General features: G+C 36.2%; 1 protein-coding gene across 3 annotated transcripts in view; it reads right to left on the reverse strand.

Annotated features, from left to right (window-relative positions):
• The window catches only part of LOC135098130 (calcium-dependent secretion activator-like), an 85,672-nt gene that overhangs the window by 60,324 nt on the left and 348 nt on the right, over window positions 1-25,000 (reverse strand). For 2 of the 3 annotated variants that reach the window (XM_064000333.1, XM_064000334.1), the window contains exons 1-2: window positions 24,511-25,000; window positions 11,208-11,344 (exon numbers count right to left, since the gene is read on the reverse strand). The exon at window positions 24,511-25,000 is cut by the window's right edge. In XM_064000333.1, coding sequence (XP_063856403.1) covers window positions 11,208-11,311 — 104 coding nt within the window. In that variant the 5' untranslated portion in view covers window positions 11,312-11,344; window positions 24,511-25,000. The remainder of the gene's footprint in view (window positions 1-11,207; window positions 11,345-24,510) is intronic. The other variant, XM_064000335.1, reaches the window with a different exon arrangement.

The following is a 25,000-nucleotide window of genomic DNA, read 5'->3' on the forward strand; positions in this document are numbered from 1 at the left end:
CTTGAAGTATTTCTGGAAATCTTGTTCCAGAATGGCTACCAGGTGCACTACCATCTTTCATGTGATGCCTCATCAATTCTCAAATTGAGATAATTTCACTAACATCTTGAGCTTAGGAAACAGCCAGACATCACAAGGAGTCATGTCTAGAGAAAAGGGGCCTGATCAATATGAGAAATTTGGTACTTAGCTAAGAAATCTTAGATTGGGTGTGAAGAATGTGCCAGGACATTGTCATAAAGCAGCTGCTAGTTCCCTGATTTACATAGTGAAGAAGAAAAAAAAAGAAAAAACTTTATTGAATTGTCATATTTCTAACTAGAAAAGAGTGAATTCATTCACACCACCTACACATGTGTGCATTCTGTCATATTTCAGGATAACTATCTTTATGAAACAAAAAATATATTGAACAAAATCATAAGCTCATTGAACTCATCATCATGCAGTATTATCATAAGCTCATTGAACTCATCATCATGCAGTATTAAGACATTGTTTACATTTTCAACTTTGATTTGATGTTTATTTTCATGTTTAATGTGTGAACAGAGTATTTCAGGGACTATACAAAATATAACCTTAATTATTAATTTACTCATAGTGGTCTTCACCAACCAATTTTTTTTTTTTTTTTTTTTTCAAAATTTTCTTGGGAAGTAATATAGGTTAAATCAGATCTCCTGATAATTATCGGCTGGCATCTAGCAAAGTGCAAGGCAAAATCAGCATCATGCATAAATTAATAGATGTTTACATAATAATTGTAAATAGTACTGCACTTGTGGTGTGCTGTGCTGGCACTGCTACAACACTTACAATTTTGATCATCTGTATTGCATCATGTTAGCTGAAATAATCAGCCATAAACTTTCATCACACTCCCATAGGGAAAAGGAAATTACTGGCCTTAGCTAAGAAAACAGACAAAGTCTGTTGAAAAGAGGCAAGGAAGAAGTTTGCACTACAAAAGGATCAATTTACAAATCTAATAAGTGTTAATGAATCAGCCTTCATAGACATGCTCCAAGGTAGTAAGTAATATGTATATACATCCATGTCTAAAGTGGTTCCATCATAACATAACATAACAGTGATCCAACAAAGAATTAATATTAATATTTTTTATTATCATGGTGAGCAAAAAGATGTGTAACAAGGTGTGTGAGATTGCAAAGAGATTTAATTGAAACTGATATAAGTTAAAATAAAAATGAGAAGTGTGAGTGCTTGTGAGTGCATATGGGCCTAGTAGTAAGAAATGATGAGGGGAAATCTCTGACATAATGACCATCTGCATAGTTTTGGAGCGAATATAAATGCATTATTGTTGGGAGATCTGAATGGTATTGTTTGGAATGCAATACAAGAAGGTATGCTTGGTAGGAAAAAAAAAAGAGAAAATGATGAAATTGTGGAGTGAGCAAAATTTGGTAACTGAAAATAGTTTGTTTAAAAAGAAAGATATTTATAAGTGTTATACTTAAATGAACCAAGAGAGTGAAAAGGTTGTCAACAGTGATGAAAAGACATGTGGTTGCATCCAGAAGATAATACTAAGATTGTTGAATTGGACTCTTGGGAGGGAAGGGTGGAGGTAAGCCTGACCACTCCTTGATGGAGAGGAATGCTGTGAGTAGGTATGAGGGAGGAAGCTAGTTGAGTGTGACAGGTAAGTTTTGAAAGTGAGTAGATTTGACAAAAGAGAAAAGTTTAAAGGTGTATGGGATGCAGAGAAAGAGTGAGGCCTTGGTAATGTATGTAGAAGAAGAATAGTAATATTTTGTTATTTAAATGTATTGTGATTGGATATGCAAAAACAGGTTTGTTGTATGAAAAGAATGGGTAGTAGGATAGAGAAAAAACGTAAGGGATGGAATCAAAGAAGTATTGATGTAGCTGAAAAGAAGAATCAATGAAGAGAATTAGATAGGAAAATAACAATGAGAGATGGAGCAAGAAACTGATTCTTTTTTTTCTTGTAGTTAATAAATGGACGGAGCATTATGAGGGTCTGTTTGATGTAGACAGATATGATGATTCCATTGGTTTCATTAAGCTATTTTGTTTGTTTACTGACACCCCTCTCAGAAAAATATGTATTTTCTTTATAACTTATGCAAATCATATATATATATATATATATATATATATATATATATATATATATATATATATATATATATATATATATATATATATATATATATATATATATATTCAGACCATAGATATACTATAAAAATGTGATGATTAGTATTTAACACTGTATATACCTACTTCATAATTTATTTGTTTGGTATTATTTCCTCTGCATACATCATAAGCATGTCATCCACTTTGTATATTGCAAAAAAGTCAAATTATACAAAAATTAAGCAACATTAACTAAGGTACTCAACCTTTTTCAGTATCTGAATGAATATGTGATACCTCATTTTAAAACTTAAAGGACTTGTACAAAAAACAGATTATCATATATAAAAGAATATTATTTGCAGTGTGTTAGGACTATAACAGTACTTGAGGAAAAATAAAGACATATAACTAATACAGCAAGTGCACTTGTATTAGATATACGACAAGCAGGATAATTGCTCAGATCTAACAAGAATGCAAATCTATCACTAAATTCATAGAGTTGAATGATTTTTTATACTACTTTAGTAATGAAAATTGCAAAAAAAAAAAAAAAAAAAAAAAAAATATATATATATATATATATATATATATATATATATATATATATATATATATATATATATATATATATATATATATATATATATATATATATATATATATATATATATATATATATATTATCTAATGAGAAAATCTTTTGGCTGTAACACTTCATATTGTTCAATAGTATCACTATTAAGACAAGCATATCATGCAAGTGCAGTGAATAATTTAATTGTATACGTACGATTGGTTACTGTGCATGTCATGCGTGTAAAGAGAAGAAAGGAGCCCACGTTAGTTTTAGATGAACATAGCATTAATAACCAATATTCCAGGTACCTGGAAATGACGACACATACACAAAAAAATGTACAAAATATCTGTCAACATTATTGCATAATTATACAAGAAACAGTTGTTGATGGTCATAATTTTCCAGTACATAAATAAAAATGCCTCCATAGAAAATTTAAAAATGATGTACAGTCCTTAAGTGATGTCTATCGTGAAAACAATAATCTGCTCTTCTTTTATTTGTGACTTCATAATTCAAGGATTTGTATAATAGCAGATTTTCCCCTGTGTGACTTATCTGCTCATTTTTCACCTTTAACCCTTATCTATTAGCTGTAAGATTAGAGTGAAGGAGGCAATGACCTCACAAGTGAAAAAAAAAAAAAAGAAGTTTAGCATACATGTGTTAAATATGCCTGGTATAGGGATGTAGTGATCCCACCACACACTATGAGATGCAACCATGCAATGGAATTGTATTACATGGTGCATTCAACCTTGAGGGTGGGAATTTCTATAACTTTGGTCAACAACCTCTTTTAGGAGAAGGTTATCCCAAAATTGAACCTACTCTCACTCAAAGAAGGGCAATCTTTTTGTTTGAAACACATGGTGTCCAGTCCTATAAGAATAAACAAGGGGATTAAATGATGTGATGATGATGATGTTGATAGTATTAAATATACATAAAGCATGTAATAGTGATTGCAGCAGTACAATTTTTTTTTTTATTTCTTCTTACATAATTTGCCATTATGAAGGGCTGACTGGAGCAGCCTTTTCACACCACTACTGCCACCACCATAAGCATTTCCAAGCAATATTCAACACTAATCTGCTATACTCATTCCACTTTCTGATAGAAATTCTTTCTTTCTTTATTCTGGTCACTGTATTTTTCACACTACTCTCACAATTCATGAATAAGGGTTGAAGGTAAAGATAAGCAGAAAAATACTGCAAAGAAACCTCCATGTCAAAAAAGAGATGGTGATAGGTTAGCCTCTTTTGAATCCTGATCTTGGTATTACAGGAATTTTATGAATCATCATTTTGGTGTCTTAATATGGAAGCTTCTGTGATGCATCTTCCTGATTATTCTTTAGTACTTTAACCCTTATCTGTGAAATGGTAAATTAGAGAGATACAGGCAGACTCTTCTTACTGCTTTAAAGTAGTAGAAAAGCTTTTTTAAGTACACTTCGTGTGTAAAATTTTCATATGCTGAATATAAAATTTGCAACTTATGTCTGCTTTTATTAAATGTTATAAGTCAATCCTAAATTCACTGGATTCTTGGCCCACCATTGATTCTGATAGAAGGAACATAAATGTCATGACTGAATGAAGAACAACATTCTCCATTACAAATCACTGAGAAATTAATCTATTATAGATGAGGAGGTGGATGTGACTGAGGTTCAAACTGGAACTGAGAGGCAAGTAGGATAAACCTTTACTGATTGGACCATAAGATACCTAATGCCCGGTCCTGTTTAGGCTCATGTTTCTGCATCCTGCCACACCATTACTTGCCTCTCCTTCTTCTAGATTAATCTTTAATAAGTGTTATGATTACCTTCATTTTTGAGGTAAATAGGTTGTGGCTCTCTGTGTCGCTCTGTAAGGCTTCCCTCACTAGGTCAATGACAAAGACAACACCTGCATGGTCTAAACAGTATCTTCTGGTTATCGAATGTCTCCCTTTCCAAACAACTTGGTTTTCAAACAAAAATTTTAATTCATAATTGCTTCAGTTGCCATACCATAATTCGGCTTTCAAACAAAGTTACTTCATTACAAATACTACAAGACATAGCAAAAGCAACCATTTATTACTAATTTACAGTTTCTATAAATATCTTCATTTTTATATATTTGGAGGAGAGAGACAGAGGATAAAACAGTAATTCAATCTTTGAAATAAGTTAAATGGGATCCCACTGAAGAAGTTGAAGAACCTTGATGTAAACAAACAAGGTTCAGTGCTCAGGAGTTATCCTGAGCCTCCTGTGGCTCTCTCTTTGACCTACAACATCATCACTACTGCACAACTGCATTTTCCCAATAGCTTTTCACACCAGCAAGATGTCTAAGCGTTATGATCACCTCAATTTTGGCAGTAAGTGGGTTGCTCCTCTGTGTCACTGTACAGCTTCCTTTGTTAGATCAGTGACGAAGACCTATATCATCTAAACATTATCTTTTGATGAGTTCTATGTCACTAACCTCATTTAATACCTCCTTTCTACATAAAAAAAAAGTAAATAAATAAGCTGGAACGGCCATCTTAGCAGTGGGAGTGTTGGGTGGATGGGTGTCTGAGAACTGATCAATCTATTTTATATTGATTCCTATGGGGAAAATAGCTTTAGTTTTCAAACATTTTTTATTTTGAATGGCATCCAGGAACAAATTAAGTTAAAAAACTGAGACCACTGTACATCTTTTCTGAATAAATAATTTCTGAGCTGGAGATGTTGTAGAGCTGCCATCTTAGCAGTGGAAATGTCTGTCGTAAGTCACTAAGACAGGGTTGACAGGTGTCCAGGAACTGATTAATCCATTTTACATTGATTCCTACGGGGAAAATAATTTCAGTTTTCTAACATTCTGGATTTCGAACAACATTCAGGGACAAATTAAATTCAAGAACTGAGGTTCCATTGTTTACAATTTTAGCAAACAATGTGTGTGTGCACATGTATCTACATATATATATATATATATATATATATATATATATATATATATATATATATATATATATATATATATATATATATATATATATATATATATATATATATATATATATATATATATATATATATTCTTTGGCTACTTAACTTCCAAAGTGGAGCACATTCTGACCCTCTTCCCTTTTGCAGAGATCTCCATTCTTGGAAACTTCAATGTTCACCACCAGCTTTGGCTTTCCTCTCCCTTCATTGACCATCCTGGTGAACTGGCCTACAACTTTGCTATCCTCCATGACCCAGAGCAATTGGTGCATTACCCTACTCATATTCCTGACTGTCTTGGAGATATGCCCAACATTCTTGACCTTTTCCTGATCTCTAGTCCTACTGCTTATGCTGTCACCCTTTCTTCTCCGTTGGGCTCCTCCGATCACAATCTCATATCTGTATCTTGTCCTATCACTCCAATCTCTCCTCAGGATCCCCCTAAGCGATGGTGCCTCTGGTGTTTTGCCTCTGCTAGTTGTGGGGACCTGAGGAGGTATTTTGCTGATTTTCCTTGGAATGATTACTGATTCCGTGTCAGAGACCCGTCTTTGTGTGCTGAGCGCATAACAGAGGTGATAGCGTCTGGCATGGAGGCGTACATTCCTCACTCTTTTTCTCGTCCTAAACCTTGGTTTAACACAGCTTGTTCTCGTGTTATACATGATAGAGAGGTGGCCCACAAAAGGTACTTAAGCCTTCCATCACCAGAATCTCATGCACTTTATATTTCTGCCCGGAACCATGCCAAGTCTGTTCAACTAGCCAAAAACTCCTTCATTAACAGAAAGTGTCAAAACCTTTCAAGATCTAACTCCCCTCGTGACTTTTGGCATCTAGTCAAAATTATCTCCAATAACTTTGCTTCTTCTTCTTTCCCTCCTCTGTTTCAACCAGATGGCACCACTGCTATCACATCTATTTCCAAAGCTGAACTCTTTGCTCAAACCTTTGCTAAAAACTCTACCTTGGACGATTCTGGGCTTGTTCCTCCCTCTCCTCCACCCCCTGACTACTTCATGCCACCTATTAAAATTCTTTGCAATGATGTTTTCCATGCCCTTGCTGGCCTAAACCCTCGGAAGGCTTATGGACCTGATGGGGTCCTTCCTATTGTTCTCCGAAACTGTGCCTCCGTGCTTGCACCTTGCCTAGTCAAACCCTTTCAGCTCTGTCTGTCAACATCTACCTTTCCTTCTTGCTGGAAGTTTGCCTACATTCAACCTGTTCCTAAAAAGGGTGACTGTTCTAATCCCTCATACTACCATCCTATTGCTTTAATTTCCTGCCTATGTAAAGTTTTTGAATCTATCCTCAACAGGAAGATTCTTAAACATTTATCACTTCACAACCTTCTATCTGATCACCAGTATGGGTTCCATCAAGGCCGCTCTACTGGTGATCTTCTGGTTTTCCTTACTGAGTCTTGGTCATCCTCTTTTAGAGATTTTGATGAAACTTTTGCTGTTGCCTTGGACATATCAAAAGCTTTTGATAGAGTCTGGCACAAAGCTTTGATTTCCAAACTACGATCCTATGGCTTCTATCCTTCTCTCTGTAACTTCATCTCAAGTTTCCTTTCTGACCGTTCTATTGCTGCTGTGGTAGACGGTCACTGTTCTTCTAAATCTATTAACAGTGGTGTTCCTCAGGGTTCTCAGGGTTCTGTCCTGTCAACCACTCTCTTCTCATTATTCATTAATGATCTTCTAAACCAAACTTCTTGTCCTATCCACTCCTACGCTGATGATACCACCCTGCACTTTTCCATGTCTTTTCATAGACATCCAACCCTTCAGCAGGTAAACATTTCACGCAGGGAAGCCACAGAATGCTTGACTTCTGGCCTTTCTAAAATTTCTGATTGGGGTAGAGCAAACTTGGTATTGTTTAATGCCTCAAAAACTCATTCCTCCATCTATCAACTCGACACAACCTTCCAGACAACTATCCCCTCTTCTTCAATGACACTCACACTCAACTGTCCCCCTCTTCTAGACTGAACATCCTTGGTCTGTCCTTTACTTATAATCTGAACTGGAAACTTCACATCTTATCTCTAGCTAAAACAGCTTCTATGAAGTTAGTCGTTCTGAGACGTCTCCGCCAGTTTTTCTCACCCCCCCAGCTGCTAACTCTGTACAAGGGCCTTATTTGTCCATGTATAGAATATGCTTCACATTTTTTTGGGGGGGTTCCACCCATACTGCTCTTCTAGACAGGGTGGAATCAAAAGCTTTTCGTCTCATCAACTCCTCTCCTCTAACTGACTGTCTTCAGCCTCTCTCTCACTGCCGCAATGTTGCATATCTAGCTGTCTTCTACCACTATTTTCATGCTAACTGCTCTTCTGATCTTGCTAACTGCATGCCTCCCTTCCTCCTGCGGCCTTGCTGCACAAGACTCTTCTTTCTCTCACCCCTATTCTGTCCACCTCTCTAACGCAAGAGTTAACCAGTATTCTCAATCATTCATCCCTTTCTCTGGTAAACTCTGGAACTCCCTGCCTGCTTCTGTATTTCCACCTTCCTATGACTTGAATTCCTTCAAGAGGGAGGTTTCAAGACACTTATTCATCAATTTTTGTCTACTGCTTTGACCCTTTTATGGGACTGGAATTTCAGTGGGCATTTTTTTTATTGGATTTTTGTTGCCCTTGGCCAATGTTCTTCCTACATAAAAAAAGAAACACACACACACACACACACACACACACACACATACACACACGAGCAGCCTTCAATGCTTGACCTAGTGTTTACCAAGAGGCTGGAATCCAGACCAAATATGAAGTATCTGCCATCAGGAAAGGTTATCATGTTGTAATAGAGGTTGAATTAAAAGGGATAAAAGCAAAGAATAGGAAAGAATATGGAAATGGCAGACTGAATTATGCAAAGGCAAATTTCAAATAACTTATAAAATTTTAAATAAGTATAAAGTGAGATAAGCTGTTAAAACCCAAGGAATTACAGACAAAATATGAAACATTATTAGATAAGTACAATGAGGGAATGTTTAAATTTGTACCAATGTACAAGGTGAGAATGAGCAGGCATAGTTGGTATGATGGCAGATGTGCAAAGACCAAAAAAGGACAAAGACAAGCCATGGAAGGTGAAAAAGTGGAATGAAGGTAATAAAGGAGAATATCAATAAGAGAGAAATTAATATCTTAGGATAAGAAGAGAATAAAGAAAACTTTAAAAGGATACAGTGGACAAATGTCAAGAGGAACCTAAGCCTTCTATAAATACATAAATGGTAAAATGAAACATAGAGATAGTATTGTTAAGTTCAAAAGAGCTGGAAGGACATATGAAGATGATGAGCAAATGAGTGAAATTATGAAAGAGAGTTTTAAATCTGTGTCAAAAAAAGAAGCAGCTTTGTAGTGCCTACAGGTGGATTATCAAATGAAGATTTACATGAAATTAAGGTGAAAAAGTATGAAATCTACAAGCTTTTGAGTGACTTAGATGTTAGAAAAGCAATGGGACCAGGTGGTGTGTCAGGGTGGGTACTGAAAGAATGTAGAGACCATCTGGTGGAGCCAATTTGAAATGTGGTAAATTGTTCATTGAAAGAAGGAAAAGTGCCTGAAGAATGAAAAAGAGCCAATATAATGCCAGTCTATAAAGGAGGTGACAAAATGGTGCCACTAAACTACAGGCCAGTTTCATTAACTGGTGTCTGCGAAATTAATAAAAAAACAAATGGTGCAGTACTTGGAAGAAAAGGAGGTAATTACCTCCTTTTCTTCCAAGTACATGATCTTCTTTGTCTAAATCCAAATTGTTTATTTGTAATTACCTCATTTTCTTCCAAGTACTGCACCATTTCTTTTTATTATCTGTTGAGCTTTTTATACAAGAGTGATAGATGTGGTGTTAAAAAGAGATGGATGGATGGATGCTCTATATCTTGATATAAAAAAGCATTTGACAGGGTTCCACACATGAGCCTACAGTAGAAACTGAAAATACAGGAGGTTTAAAAGGCAAAACATTAATTTGGATACAAGACTATTTGAAGGACTGACAAATGAGGACAAAAATCAGAGAAAATAGTTCATGTTGGAGTGAGATAACAAGTGGAGTACTCCAATGACCTGTATTAGCACTGATTATGTTTTAGATTTACATAAATGATGTACAGAAAGGATTAAATAGCTACATTAATTTGTTTGCTGATGATGCAAAGTTGCTAGGACCTTTAAAGACCCAGGAGAATTTTAAGGAGCTACAGAGAGATTTAGATAAAATTTATGCTTGGATTCTAAAGTGGAAACTTGAATTTGGTCCTAAGAAATGCCATTTGTTGGAAATAGGAAAAAGTACAAGGAGACCCACATGGAACTATAAAATGGGTAAAGATATAATAATTAAAAGTAATAAAGAAAAAGATTTTGGGGTGGTTATTCAGGACACACTGTCACCAGAGACATATATAAGTGGGATATTTGGCTCCACATATAGGATGATAAGTAACATTAGAGTGGCTTTTACCTACATGGACATGGATATGATGAAATAAATAATTACAAAAATTATACATCCCAAGTTGGAGTATGCTGTAGTTGTATGGTCTCCACATAGGAAGAAGAATACAAGGAAATTCCAAAGAATACAGAGGATAGCAATGAAGAGGTACCAGAACTGAAGGAAAAGACTTATGAAGAGCATATGGAAGAAATGAGATTAACAAGATTGGAAGAGAGTATAGAAAAGGGAGACTTGATAACAATGTACAAATTAATAAACTGTATGAAAAAGTTAGACAAGTTTTGGGGATACACATGGATAAGAAAATAAAATGTACGAGATGACCTACAAAAAAATAAATAAAGAAGAGTAAATTTAATGTAGTTTCCTGTATTGAAGCATTGATCTCTGGAATACTTTCAGTGAGGAGGTGGTTACAGCTGCTAATATGAGTAAATTTAAAGAAAATTGGATAACTCTAGATATGGAGACAGGATAAATGAACTTTAACTCAGATCCTGTACAATACAACTAGGTACATACAACAAGGTAAACACACACAACAATTCCTCCTAATACTCGTATGTACCTGTTATGACCAACAACCACTCCACACAATAGCAATTCTTTTAATTAAAAAAAATATATATGGAAAAAAATTACTTTAAGGCTAGGCTTTCATCTTTTCCATGTTTGAACAGATTTTCTGAACTTAGTTTATGTATGGTTTTGGCCAGCAGCCTCCACACAAGAAAATTAAGAAAATACATACATACACATATACATTATATATATATATATATATATATATATATATATATATATATATATATATATATATATATATATATATATATATATATATATATATTAGAATGCTGCCAGTATGATCAAATAGTCAACATGTTCATTCTATATTTATTCTTTTTAAAATGTTTTCTGAAATGTAATTCACTGATATCATGCAGCATGAGAAAATCTTTGATCAACTCACTCATCATCTCTCCTGCTTCCCTCAAGAAGGGCACAGGCAGCTTCCTCCGTGGCCATGCGCTGGCTGATGGTTTGGTATGTTTTGGTATTCAGTTTCTCCTCCATGATCCCTTGCAGTTCAAAATCCGAATAAATTTTCTGTTTGGAGAAAATAGACGAATTTAAAATGAGTTTTGTAGTATCTTAAATCTGTATAAAATACGAGTTTTCTTTAATAAATACATGAGTGGCAGAATTTTTCCCTTTAGTTTTAGTCATAGATCTTATATTTTTATGATGATTCAATGCTTTTGTAAATTATCCCAAAATTTTTTTAAGATGCTCTCTTTTATATAATGTTTTAGAAACAAGGATATCAAATAGCTTTATTATATCATGGGTTATTGAAAATATTAAGCTATAGTTTCCCTTCTCCACACCATGGATGGTCTCTTATCCATCTCTGAAATTCCTTTTAAAGTTTTATTAATTTAACAAAATGTAAAATGTGAGCCATATATGATCAATATTATGTAATCCATGTCACACGACCATAGCTGAATAACATCAAGCTGCATTATGAATGACTCATTCTTCACTTGATTACTGAGCTTTTGAAAAAGAGATAGAAATTATTATTGAGATGTACAAGATTTTGTATAGAATATATGACTTGGACTGCTATTATGACATATCAACTTTGAGATGAGAAAACAGGCATCATAAAATGAAACTCCAAAAAACTGCTTAAACAAAGAACCAGAACATACACAAGAAAGTACTCAGCTCCATATAGAATTATGATAATAGAATAAGAAGCTGGCTCTGATTATCAATTTACGATCTGTAAAAATATTTAAGATCTGTAAGAATACTGAAGAGGTTGTTAGGCAGGATTTAGAAAATCAGACTAATTCTGTGACATGCATGCAATGCATACTACTTTGAATAGCAACTTGGAGTTTGATCACAGGCTTCATAGCCTGCTTTTGAATGTTATTTGTAAGCAATTCAGTTAAAAGTGATTATTTTTCATATGAAGACTACAAGAGAATAATGGGGGACTAAATTATAAGCAGCAGAAATGTTACTTTTGGAGAGAAATGTAACGGATATTTTTTAAAATGTTTACATACATATAATGAAGGAAGTAAGACAAAAAGAATGGCTCAGTTCAAAGTGAAAGAGAGTATAATGAAAAGACATATGTACATTAATTGATGGAGTAGCTGGAAAAAAGTATAGCAATGAGACCAGATAGTATGTCACATAATATTTTGGAGAAGTGCAGGTGAAATTGTTCACGCCAATATGCAACATAAATGAATGCTCCTTAAACTCAGAAAGTACACATAATTCAAAAAGTAAATGAACAAAAAGACTTTGGATTAGTGATATGGGATAACCTATCACCAGTGAAGTATGCAGAAAAAATATACAGACTGGATAGTGAGGAACAAAAAGATGGTTTTTCATTTTCTGGATAAGGATTAGACAGAAAAGATAATTACTACAACAATTAGACCAAAACTGGAAACTCTAAGTGAAATACTGTCCACATAAAAAAATAACAATAATAATTATATATATATATATATATATATATATATATATATATATATATATATATATATATATATATATATATATATATATATATATATATATATATATATATATATATATATATAGGGTATGTGAAGAGAGTATAATTATCAATGAGGAGAATACACCATGGGGGAGATGCCCAGTTCACCTTCTGCCTCCAATCCTGATGGCTCCTCTAAGCAAGCCCCCCATGCAGTTACCTCTTCCATTCCAAACAGCTCTCTGTAAGATCAATCAACTTGCTACAGCTGTGACTTATGTGGACACCCCCTTGGCCTTCTCCACTCATTAATGTTTTTCACAAAAATAACTGTAAGAGTGGAACTGACATCTGGGAAGCATGCCACATGCCCATACAGCTAGAATTTGCATTCACAGGCTAAGCTGGTAACAGGCTTGGATTCAGTTTCATGGAGTAGCAACTTACTTGTTCAAAATTGTCATTCCACTGATACCTCATGATCATGGGAAAAAGCACTTGGTACCAAAGACATGCTCCCTCATTTAACATGGCTTCACTTAATAAAATTTTAGATACACAAAAAAACATTTTTAACAAAATTTTGTATATTGCAAGAAAATCTGTTACACACAAAATGCTAAGTTTAAAGGAATTACTATGGTCTGACCATTTTGAATTGAGTGTTTAGGCATTGTCCTTTCTGGGGATTTCCCAGCCTACGGCACTGCCACTCTTATACCGAGACACATCTCATGTCAGGTACTTCCTACCTCAAAATAAAACTGTGTTTTAGTATATATACACTGTGATGCTCTAAAAAAGGCAAGTTAGTGTAATGTTTTTTTTTTTTTTTGTGATACTTGCACTGTCTTTTTTTGGAAACACCACAATACTTATGGTCTGACCATTTTGAATTGACCATTTAAGTGTTGTCCTTTCTGGGGATTCCCTGCCAAACCTTGTACCAGGCAATTAGCAGATTACAGCCTATGTGTCGCTGATAACCTTGCTCCCCACACCCCCCCTCTCTCTCTCTCTCTCTCTCTCTCTCTCTCTCTCTCTCTCTCTCTCTCTCTCTCTCTCTCTCTCTCTCTCAGCTTAAGGTTGCCTGGTAGGTTTGCAGCTAGTATCAAGGTAAGCCTGTCCTCAGCTGTCTTATATCCTGGCATTGTTTTCTTCTCACAGCTTATATAGGTCTTCTTTTGCATTTTTTCCCAAAACAGCCCGGTCTCATCAACGTTGAAGATTTGTTCTGGCATGTAGCCTTTGTACCATATGGTTTGCCTCAGGACTGGTGGAAATTTGTTGCCAGCTTTCTAGTCATCACTTGCTGCTTCTCCAGTAACTGACACACAATGTAGTTCTGCCCATTTCTTGAACCTGTTGAACCAAATTTAGCTTGAAGCAAATGTCTCCTCTTCTGCACTTTCCTCTGCCTTTGCCTTCAGATCACTGAATAGAGATTTAGCCTTTTCTTGAATAAGCTGCAGGCTTAGCAGTGCTTGCCTCTGCCACTGAAGTTTGAGCCATAACACAAGAAGTTCTCTATCTCTTCTATCACCTTGATGCAGTTCTTGGTCATAACTGTAGATTTCATTAGTATGGTTCCCTTGACGTGTTCCATGCTCCTTTCTTTCATCTTTTAGAGTGTGATTATGGTGGAGCAATTCATTCCATGTGCATGTGCAACATTCACCATCTTCTCGCTGCTGTCAAGTTTCTTGATTATCGCCACCTATGTTTCAAACAAGATGGCTTGGCATTTCCTTGGGGCACCAGCATCCTCAGTTGATGGTCATTTATCTCCAGGCATGGTGAGCAATGAATGGATCAAAAATACATGGATGAAGTTATATAAAGTGCAAGAGCAGGTCTGGACATGTGAACAGTAGAGTGGTTGCGGTGAAATAGACCAACAATGTGGTGGACACTACAGTGCTGCCGCTGTTGTGGATGTTTGTATGGCAGTTGGTGCCTGTATAACTTGAAGGTTATAATATCACTACACAATATAATATATGTGTGGCAATTATTTCATAGGCCAAGTTATGACCAAGTTGACCTTTCAACATATTGGTCAGAACCAATTGTGGCCATAAGTCAATGACAACCTGCATACAGTTTCTCAGCTATTTTTATTGAAACTGTGTAAGTATCATATACCCCTCATATATACATAGTTGAATGTGTCAAATCTGGATTTCCACAGTGCATGTGCAAATGCCTCATAGCAACGCATGAACTAATTTACTGATCAAACTGGAATTTGGTAAGTAATAAGATCCAATGATACTTATGTGAATGAGCATGTGAAGGTGAGATTCTTTCTGCACAAGCACAAATCACAGGACAAAATAAAAAAAAACAAATGGACATCTTTAGTTTTCTGCAGTTTTAACCCTCCAAAATTTTGTCTCACTATGCATAGACATACCATTAGATGCAGAATTATTAATATTATTATTATTTATTTATTTTATTTGTTTTTATGTAAGAGGGTTAATGAACAAGGACAACAAATAAAAAAATAAATGACCCACAAGAATGCCATTCCCTAAAGAGAAGCCAAAAGGATTATTGAAAAACAGAGGACATGTGTCTTGAAACCTTCAAGTTCAAGTCATGGGAAGGAGGAGAAAAAGAAGCAGGCAAGGAGTTCCAGAGTTTACCAGAAAAAAAGGAATTAATTATTGAGAATACTGCATTAGAGAGGTGGACAGAATAGAGATGAGAGAAAGTAGAAAATCTTGTGCACTGAAGCTGTAGAAGGAGGGGAGACATTGCAGAAGAGTAGTTAGCATGAAAATAGCAGTAGAAGATAGCACAAAATGCTACAGTAAGGCAAAAAGAGAGAGGCTGAAGACAGTCAGTTAGAGAAGAGAAGTTGATAAGACAAAATGCTTTTTATCCCACCCTGTCTAAAAGAGTGGTATGAGTGGAACCACCCCCATACACGGAAAGCATACTTCATACATGGACAGAGTTAGCAACTGGGGGCAGGGGCTAAGGAAAACTGGTGGAGATAACTCAGAATATCTAATTTCATAAGAGCTGTTTTACCTAGAGATGAGACATGAAGTTTCCAGTTTAGATTATTAGTAAAGGATGTTTACTGTAGGAGAGGGAAACAGTTGTCATTGAAGAAGAGGGGATAGCTATCTGGAAAGTTGTGTTGCGGTGAGAGATGTAGGAGTTAAGTTTTTGAGCTATTGAACAATACTAAGTTTGCTCTGCCCAATCAGAAATTTTAGAGAGATCAGAAGTTGGGCATTCTGTGGCTTCCCTGTGTGAGCTGTGTAATTTCTGAAGGCTTAGATGTCAATGAAAAGATGTGGAAAAGCACAGGAGTGGATAGGACAAGAAGTTTGGATTAGAAGATCATTGATGAACAATAGGAAGAAAGTGGGTGACAGAACATAACTATGAGGAACACCGCTGTTAATAGACTTAGGAGAAGAGCATTGACCATCTAAAACAGCAGCAAAAAGAACAGTCAGAAAGGAAACTTGAGATGAGGTTATAGAGAGAAAGAAAGAAACTATAGAAGAGCAGTTTGGAAATCAAAGCTTTGTGGCAGACTCTATCAAATGCTTTTGATATGTCTAAGACAACAATGAAATTTTCATCAAAACCTCTAGGAGAGGATGACTAAGACTTGGTAAGGAAAGCCAGAAGATTGCCAGTAGAGCGGCCTTGATGGAACCCACACTGAATATAAGGTTCCGAAGTGATAGATGTTTAAAAATCTTCCTGTTGACAATAGATTGAAAAAAAATTAAGAGATTGCCCACAAAGGGTACTTCAGCCTTCCATCACCTGAATCTCATGTGTTTTTTATTTCTCCCTGGAACCATGCCAAGTCTGCTCTCCAACCAGCCAAAAAACTCCTTCATTAATAGAAAGTGTCAAAATCTTTCAAAATCTAATCCCCCCCATGACTTATGGCACCTCGCCAAAATCATCTCCAATAACTTTGCTTCTTCATCTTTTCCTCCTTTATTTTAAACTGATAGCATCACTGCCATCTCATCTATTTCTAAAGCTGAACTCTTCACTCAAACCTTTGCTAAAAACTCTACCTTGGATGATTTGGGGCTTGTTCCTCCCTCTCTTCCATCTTTTGACTACTTCACGTTACTCATTAAGATTCTTCGCAGTGATGTTTCCCATGCCCTTACTGGCCTAAACCCAAGGAAGTCTTATGGACCTAATGGGATCCCTCCTATTGTTCTTCAAAACTGTGCCTCTGTGCTTGCACCTTGCCTAGTCAAATTCTTTCAACTCTGTCTATTAACATCTACCTTTCCTTCTTGCTGGAAGTTTCCCTGCATTCAGCCTGTTCCTAAAAAGGGTGACTGTTCTAATCCCTCAAACTACCATCCTATTGCTTTAATTTCCTGCCTATCTAAAGTTTTTGAATCTATTCTCAACAGAAAGATTCTTAAACATCCATCATTTCACAACCTTCTATCTGATCAGCAGAGTGGGTTCCATCAAAGATGGTGATCTACTGGTGATCTTCTGGCTTTCCTTACTGAGTCTTGGTCATCCTCTTTTTGAGATTTTGGTGAAACTTTTCCTGTTGCCTTAGACATATCAAAAGCTTTTGATAGAGTCTGGCACAAAGCTTTGATTTCCAAACTATCCTCCTATGGGTTCTATCCTTCTTCCTGTAACTTCATCTCAAATTTCCTTTCTGACTGTTCTATTGCTGCTGAGGTAGATGGTCACTTCTAAATCTTCTTCTAAATCTATTAACAGTGGTGTTCCTCATGGCTCTGTTCTGTCACCCACTCTCTTCCTGTTATTCGTCAATGATCCTCTAATTATGTTTGGTGTGCCGTATCCACTCCTACACTAATGATACCACCCTACACTTTTCCACGTCATTTCCTAGATGTCCAGCCCTTCAGGAAATAAACAGTTCATGCAAAAAAGTCACAGAATGCCCGACTTCTGATCTCTCCAAAATATCTGATTGGGACAGAACAAACTTAGTATTGTTCAATGCCTCAAAAACTCAATTCCTCCATCTATCAACTTGACACAACCTTCCAGACAACTATTCCCTCTTCTTCAGTGACACTCAACTGTTCCCCTCTTCTGCACTGAACATCCTTAGTCTGTCCTCTACATATAATCTAAACTAGAAGCTTCACATGTCATCTCTAGCTAGAACAACCTCTATGAAGTTAAGCATTCTGAGTCGTCTCCACCAGTTTTCTCACCCCCCAGCTAAAACTCTGTACAGGGGTCTTATCTGCCCATGTACAGAATATGCTTCACATGTAATGGTGAGGGGGGGTTCCACTCATACCACTATTTTAGACAGGCTAGAATCAAAAGCTTTTCGTTTTATGAACTCCTCTTTTCTGATTGACTGTTTTCAGGCTCTTTCTTATCCTTGCAACGTTGTATCTCTTGCTATCTTCTATAATTTTTTTTTCATGTTAACTGCTCTTCAGATCTTGCTAACTACATGTCTCCCCTCCTCCTGTGGCCTCACTGCATAAGACCTTATTCTTTCTCCCATCCCTATTCTGTCCACCTCTCTAATGCATGAATTAACCAATATTCTCATTCATCCATCCATTCTTCTGGTAAATTTTGGAACTCCCTACCTGCTTCTGTATTTCCTTCTTCCTATGACTTGAAATCTTTCAAGAGGGAGGTTTTTGAGACACTTATCCTTCAATTTTCAATAATTCTCTTGATGTCTCTTTTAGGACTGGCACCTGAGTGGGATTTTTTTTCCAGTTTTTGTTTCTCTTGGCTAGTGACCCTCTCACATAAAGGAAAAAAAAAGTTTCAGAAATTAGAGCGATCACGTTTTTTGGGAACAGGGCGAATGCAGGCAAATTTCCAGCAAAAAGAAAAGGTAGATTTCAATATATATATATATATATATATATATATATATATATATATATATATATATATATATATATATATATATATATATATATATATATATATATATATATTTTATGTATGAGTGACACTGGCCAAGGGCAACAAAAATCCAATAAAAAAATATGCCCACTGAAATGCCAGTCCCATAAAAGGGTCAAAGCAGTGGTCAAAAATTGATGAATAAGTGTCTTGAAACCTCCCTCTTGAAGGAACTGAAGTCATAGGAAGGTGGAAATACAGAAGCAGGCAGGGAGTTCCAGAGTTTACCAGAGAAAGGGATGAATGATTCAGAATACTGGTTAACTCTTGTGTTAGAGAGGTGGACAGAAAAGGGGTGAGAGAAAGAAGAAAGTCTTGTGCAGCAAGGCCGCAGAAGGAGGGGAGGCATACAGATAGCAAGATCAGAAGAGCAGTTAGCATGAAAATAGTGGTAGAAGACAGCTAGATATGCAACATTGTGGCAGTGAGAGAGAGGCTGAAGATAGTTAGTTAGAGAGAGGAGTTGATGAGACGAAAAGCTTTTGATTCCACCCTGTCTAGAAGAGCAGTATGAGTGGAACCCCCCAAGACATGTGAAGCATACTCCATACATGGACAGATAAGGCCCTTGTACTGAGTTAGCAGCTGGGGGGGGTGAGAAAAACTGGCGGAGACGTCTCAGAACGCCTAACTTCATAGAAGCTGTTTTAGCTAGAGATGAGATGTGAAGTTTCCAGTTCAGATTATAAGTAAAGGACAGACCGAGGATGTTCAGTGTAGAAGAGGGGGACAGTTGAGTGTCATTGAAGAAGAGGGGATAGTTGTCTGGAAGGTTGTGTCGAGTTGATAGATGGAGGAATTGAGTTTTTGAGGCATTGAACAATACCAAGTTTGCTCTGCCCCAATCAGAAATTTTAGAAAGATCAGAAGTCAAGCATTCTGTGACTTCCCTGCGTGATATGTTTACCTCCTGAAGGGTTGGACATCTATGAAAAGACGTGGAAAAGTGCAGGGTGGTATCATCAGCGTAGGAGTGGATAGGACAAGAAGTTTGGTTTAGAAGATCGTTAATGAATAATAAGAAGAGAGTGGGTGACAGGACAGAACCCTGAGGAACACCACTGTTAATAGATTTAGGAGAAGAACAGTGACCGTCTACCACAGCAGCAATAGAATGGTCAGAAAGGAAACTTGAGATGAAGTTACAGAGAGAAGGATAGAAACTGTAGGAGGAGGGTTTGGAAATGAAAGCTTTGTGCCAGACTCTATCAAAAGCTTTTGATATGTCCAAGGCAACAGCAAAAGTTTCACCAAATCTCTAAAAGAGGATGACCAAGACTCAGTAAGGAAAGCTAGAAGATCACCAGTAGAGCGGCCTTGACGGAACCCATACTGGCGATCAGATAGAAGGTTGTGAAGTGATAGATGTTTAAGAATCTTCCTGTTGAGGATAGATTCTATATATATATATATATATAGAGAGAGAGAGAGAGAGAGAGAGAGAGAGAGAGAGAGAGAGAGAGAGAGAGAGAGAGAGAGAGAGAGAGAGAGAGAGAGAGAGAGAGAGAGAGAGAGAGAGATGAGCAGGGAAAGCACCCAGTTTTTTCTTTTCTTCACTTTATTACTTGCAAAGTAATTTCACCTTCACAGAAGGCATCTTCAGGCAAAAATATATGATTATATTTAATACAATATAAAAAATATATAATTGAAAAATAAGAGCAAAAAAAATAATAACACAGAAGGGGCACAATAAAAAAAGTAAAAACAAAAAAAAAACAACATATGTATGAATGTGGTTCACATTGTTAACTAAAAAAAAAAAGAAGAAATGGCAAAGATAATATATGAAGCAATAGTGATATGTGTTGGAAAAACTAAGTGAGATGTAAGTAAAACAAAGCTAGTGTGCAGTTGCTGGTAGGAGGGTGAGAACTGTCTGGTGTTGTGAGAGTTAGCTCAACTACTGGCCCAGAAGCTGGAGCTCCGAGCAAAGGTTTATAAAAGGTACAGATGTGATGAAGATAATTAGTTATTTAATTCAGGTTTTAATTGTTTGATATAAATAGCTTCCAATATTCTAATGTCTGTGTGAGCATCTGCTTTATGTAATATTCTGAAGTCTTTTTCTGAAAGAAGGGTGGTCATGTTCGTGTGGGTGTGTTCTTATTGCAGAGAAAGGGGGATGAGCTAGTTGTTTTTGTATACATGTCAAATTATCTTTATGTTCACTAGTTCTATGGGTGAGATTCCTCTTGGTTTCTCCAATATATTGAGTCTTACAGCTTGGACAGTCAAATTTATAAATGAAGTTGGAGATGTGTCTAGTAGGAATGTTATCTTCAAATTTAGAGAAAGAGGTAATAGTAAAGTTATTAGTGAAGATGAAATTGGATTTAGTGTCAAGGTATTGTGTTTTAAATATGATACTTAGTCTTTTTCTAATAGTATAACTAAGGTGGCCATAGTAAAGCAATTTCATGTATTTCTTAGGTGTAATCTGGATGTCATTAGAGGAAGGCTTATTGAGTTTACTACCTAGAGAGTTATAAATAGAATTATTGATGATGCTTAGTGGAAATCTGTTATTATGAAAAAAAAAATCCTTAAAAAATGGATCTCATAAGAACATAAGAACATAAGAAATAAGGGAAGCTGCAAGAAGCCATCAGGCTTCTATGTGGCAGTCCCTGTATGAAATATACCTATCTATTTCCACCTATCATCCATAAATCCATCTAATCTCTTAAGGCTCCCTAATGTGTTAGCACTAGCAGTCTGATTACTGAGACTGTCCATTCATCTACCACTCTATTTGAGAACCAATTTATTCCTATCTCTTTCTTAAACCTAAATTTTTCAAGCTTGAACCCATTATTTCTTGTTCTGTCCTGGTTGCTGATCCAAAGAATTTTGCTTACACACCCCTTGTTATAACCCTTATACCACTTAAAGACTTGTATCAGGTCCCCTCTTAATCTACATCTCTCTAAAGAATGTAAATGGTAATTCCTTGTTGGGGAAAGTGATCAGTGGAATTCCAGAAGAGTCAGTACTGGCTCCAGTAATGTTTGCAGTATATATTAATGACATGGTGGAAGGAGTGAACAATTATGTGAGTTTGTTTGCTGATGATACCAAATTACTTAGGAAGGTAAGAAGGGAAGAGGATTGCCAAGCACTGCAGCAGAATTTGAACAGAAGGTGAGAATGGAGTCACAGATGGAAAATGGAACTGCACACTTCAAAACCTTCACTATTGCATTCTTTTTTGGTTTGTTCAAACATTTCACTCAATTACAGCAATCACTTTACATTTCATCCCAGGATGTTCTTTGATTGTCAGCTAACCTAGACCAGTCAAGCACAGCTTGGTAACCTCAGTTTACATGCATGAAATCATAAGTCTGAGTTTGAAACAAAGTCAAACTAAACAAATCATGGGTTCAGATGCATATAATACAAACATGCTTTAGTGCATCATCCAAACTGATTTCATGCTTGGTAAGTTTGTGTGACAAAATGCACTTTGGTTATGGGTAGAGAAGATTCATGGTTTTTCTGTCATCATCTTTCATGGAAACACCTTTCCTATTTCTTGGGGAGCAGTGGTTTTGTCAAACAAAATAGTGCCAGGCTTGGCAAGCTTGTGGAACAAAATTGCATACCTCTTGTGAATGTTGAGATATCAGAATGAATGTAAAAGTTCACAAATAGTCTTAAAAAGAAGGCAATAGTCAACAAACAAACCAGAGTAACTGATAGTAGGCAAAAAACAAAATCACACCAATGATATGACAACTAATATGCCCACTGCTGATTTGTGACACTTCCAAATTCAATTATTGTTACATTTCATCTAATCTCCAAAGTATCTTAATGACAACTCACTAATTACTTAATATAGAGGAAACCTAGTTATTTGACACCAATATAGAGGTGTTTTTTTCCTGTTCACTGAATATGTTCTAATTCTTGCACTTTGATACATAAAAACAGCAAAGCCTCTTCACCTTTGAACACAGTACAATTGTCCACAAACTGCCAATATTAGTTTTTGTTATCTGATCAAATACAAAGAAGTGGAAATTACCTTCATTTGAAATGTGTGCCAGGATCACTGTCCCCCTCCCCACCCCCCCAAAAAAAAAACATGAAGTAGCATCACATTAAAGGCAGATAGTTTGTATCAGGCAAACCACTTCTTTAAAATTGAACAGAATGATCAACTGTGCCAAAACTACATCATAGCAGTGTATTGATCAACAGAATAGTTTTATATATTAACTAGCTGGTGGCATTCTTGCTAAACTACCACTTTCTAATGTCAAGCTTTCTCTACAGTGCTATCAACAGCCTCTGGCAATACCTTTTTCTTACAGTTATTGTCAGGATTGCCATTAAACTGCGCCCTCAAAAAAAAAAAACTATTTTTATTTGTTTTATTTTACATATAAAAAATGAGTTTTATATCATATTGATAAATAAGGTCTATATATGTACAGATGGCTCCCTACTTGATGAAGCAGCTTTTCTATCTATATTTCTAACAAAAGCAATACCTGTGATCGTTTTTTTCATGGCAGCTGTTATTGGCTACAGCTACCTTTGACATAAATCTTGGGCTTGCCTTCTTCCTCTCCCCCTCTACATCCGCATTCCCTTCCCCCTCCCCATCCACCATACTTCTCATACCTCCTTCATACATATTTACAGTGAGAGAGAGAGAGAGAGAGAGAGAGAGAGAGAGAGAGAGAGAGAGAGAGAGAGAGAGAGAGAGAGAGAGAGAGAGAGAGAGAGAGGAGAATTATATGGAGAAAATAGGGAGGGGGTATAAGAAATATAGAAACAAAGAAACAAATAGGGAGTGAAGATGGGGAGGCAGATATGGAGTGGGGGTGAGAAAGGAGGTGTGGCTTAATTGACACATCATGACTTCTGGCCTATGATGTTTACCTGTTAACTCTGCTGGGCACAGGTAGGCCAAGAGTAGATCTGTTTTCTTCACCAACAGGTGCACAGTAGGTCTAATTGACTTTCCCAGCATGATATAGGCCTACTTAACATGTTATTTAGCTGTTTCATAAGCATAGGTAAGACTAAATTAACATGGGACTGCCATTTCAGTGGGCAATTTTTCTTTATTAGATTTTTGTTGCCCTTGGCCAGTGTCCTTCCTATATATATATATATATATATATATATATATATATATATATATATATATATATATATATATATATATATATATATATATATATATAAAGATTTAACAATGACCTAACCTGACCTGACCTGAGCTGGTGCATTACAGGTGCCCGTTCTGCCACAAGCGGGTTAGCCACGCCCATCATCTGCACTCCCACGAACGCTCCATTCACGCCCACCATTCCCCCGCAACCTCCGCGCCGCCCCCGCCCCCCACCCCCACCCAGACCTCGTGACCTGACTCCCCCACTTCTGAGGGCGTCACCCACCACCACCACCACCACCACCACCATCATAATCACGAGATGTTGCAGTCACCTAGAAAAGTAAGTTTCTCTCTCTCTCTCTCTCTCTCTCTCTCTCTCTCTCTCTCTCTCTCTCTCTCTCTCTCTCTCTCTCTCTCTCTCTCTCTCTCTGTGCATGTAATCCTAATATCAAGGTAACCAAAAAAGATACACAGATGGAGATAATAACAGAAATAATGCATAATAGCCAAAGAATAAGATCATTTTTTTTTTTTTTTTTACCGCCTATTCAAATATGGCACCACCACCACCACCACCACCTCTCTCCTCACATAACTCAATATTTACGCTTTGTCACACATCAATACCTACATACATACGAACACACATACTTAGTGATAAATAAATACCTAATATGAAGATGTATAATTATTGCTTACAGTCTATTACAGCGCCACCGCCACCACTAGCACCACCGCCACCACCATCCTCACTACACGGTTCTCAAAACTGTAAACAAACTGTTAGCGCCTAAAACACACGCACACTTAGGGACTACGAATGTAAATAATTATTATGATAATATTTCTCATAGCAAATTTTATATACGTATATTTTTTTCTTTCTAAACGTGGTGAAAATTTTTTATAAACTCTCAGGCTCACTCCCCGAAAGTTTTCACCCCTTCCCTCCCAAAATGAAATGTTTTGAAAGGTTTTGCACTTTTAAAAATTTCTGCGCACGAAGATTTATAAATTAAGTAGATTTTAGATACAAATTTTACTACGAACGCCGTATCATCGTGAAAATGTTATTATTGCTTATATAAAACAAATCTAAAAAGAAAAAAACATAATAATAATAATAATAATAATAATAATAATAATAATAATAATAATA

Source organism: Scylla paramamosain, unplaced genomic scaffold, assembly GCF_035594125.1.
Source record: "Scylla paramamosain isolate STU-SP2022 unplaced genomic scaffold, ASM3559412v1 Contig46, whole genome shotgun sequence".
Classification (NCBI taxonomy): Eukaryota; Metazoa; Arthropoda; class Malacostraca; order Decapoda; family Portunidae; genus Scylla; species Scylla paramamosain.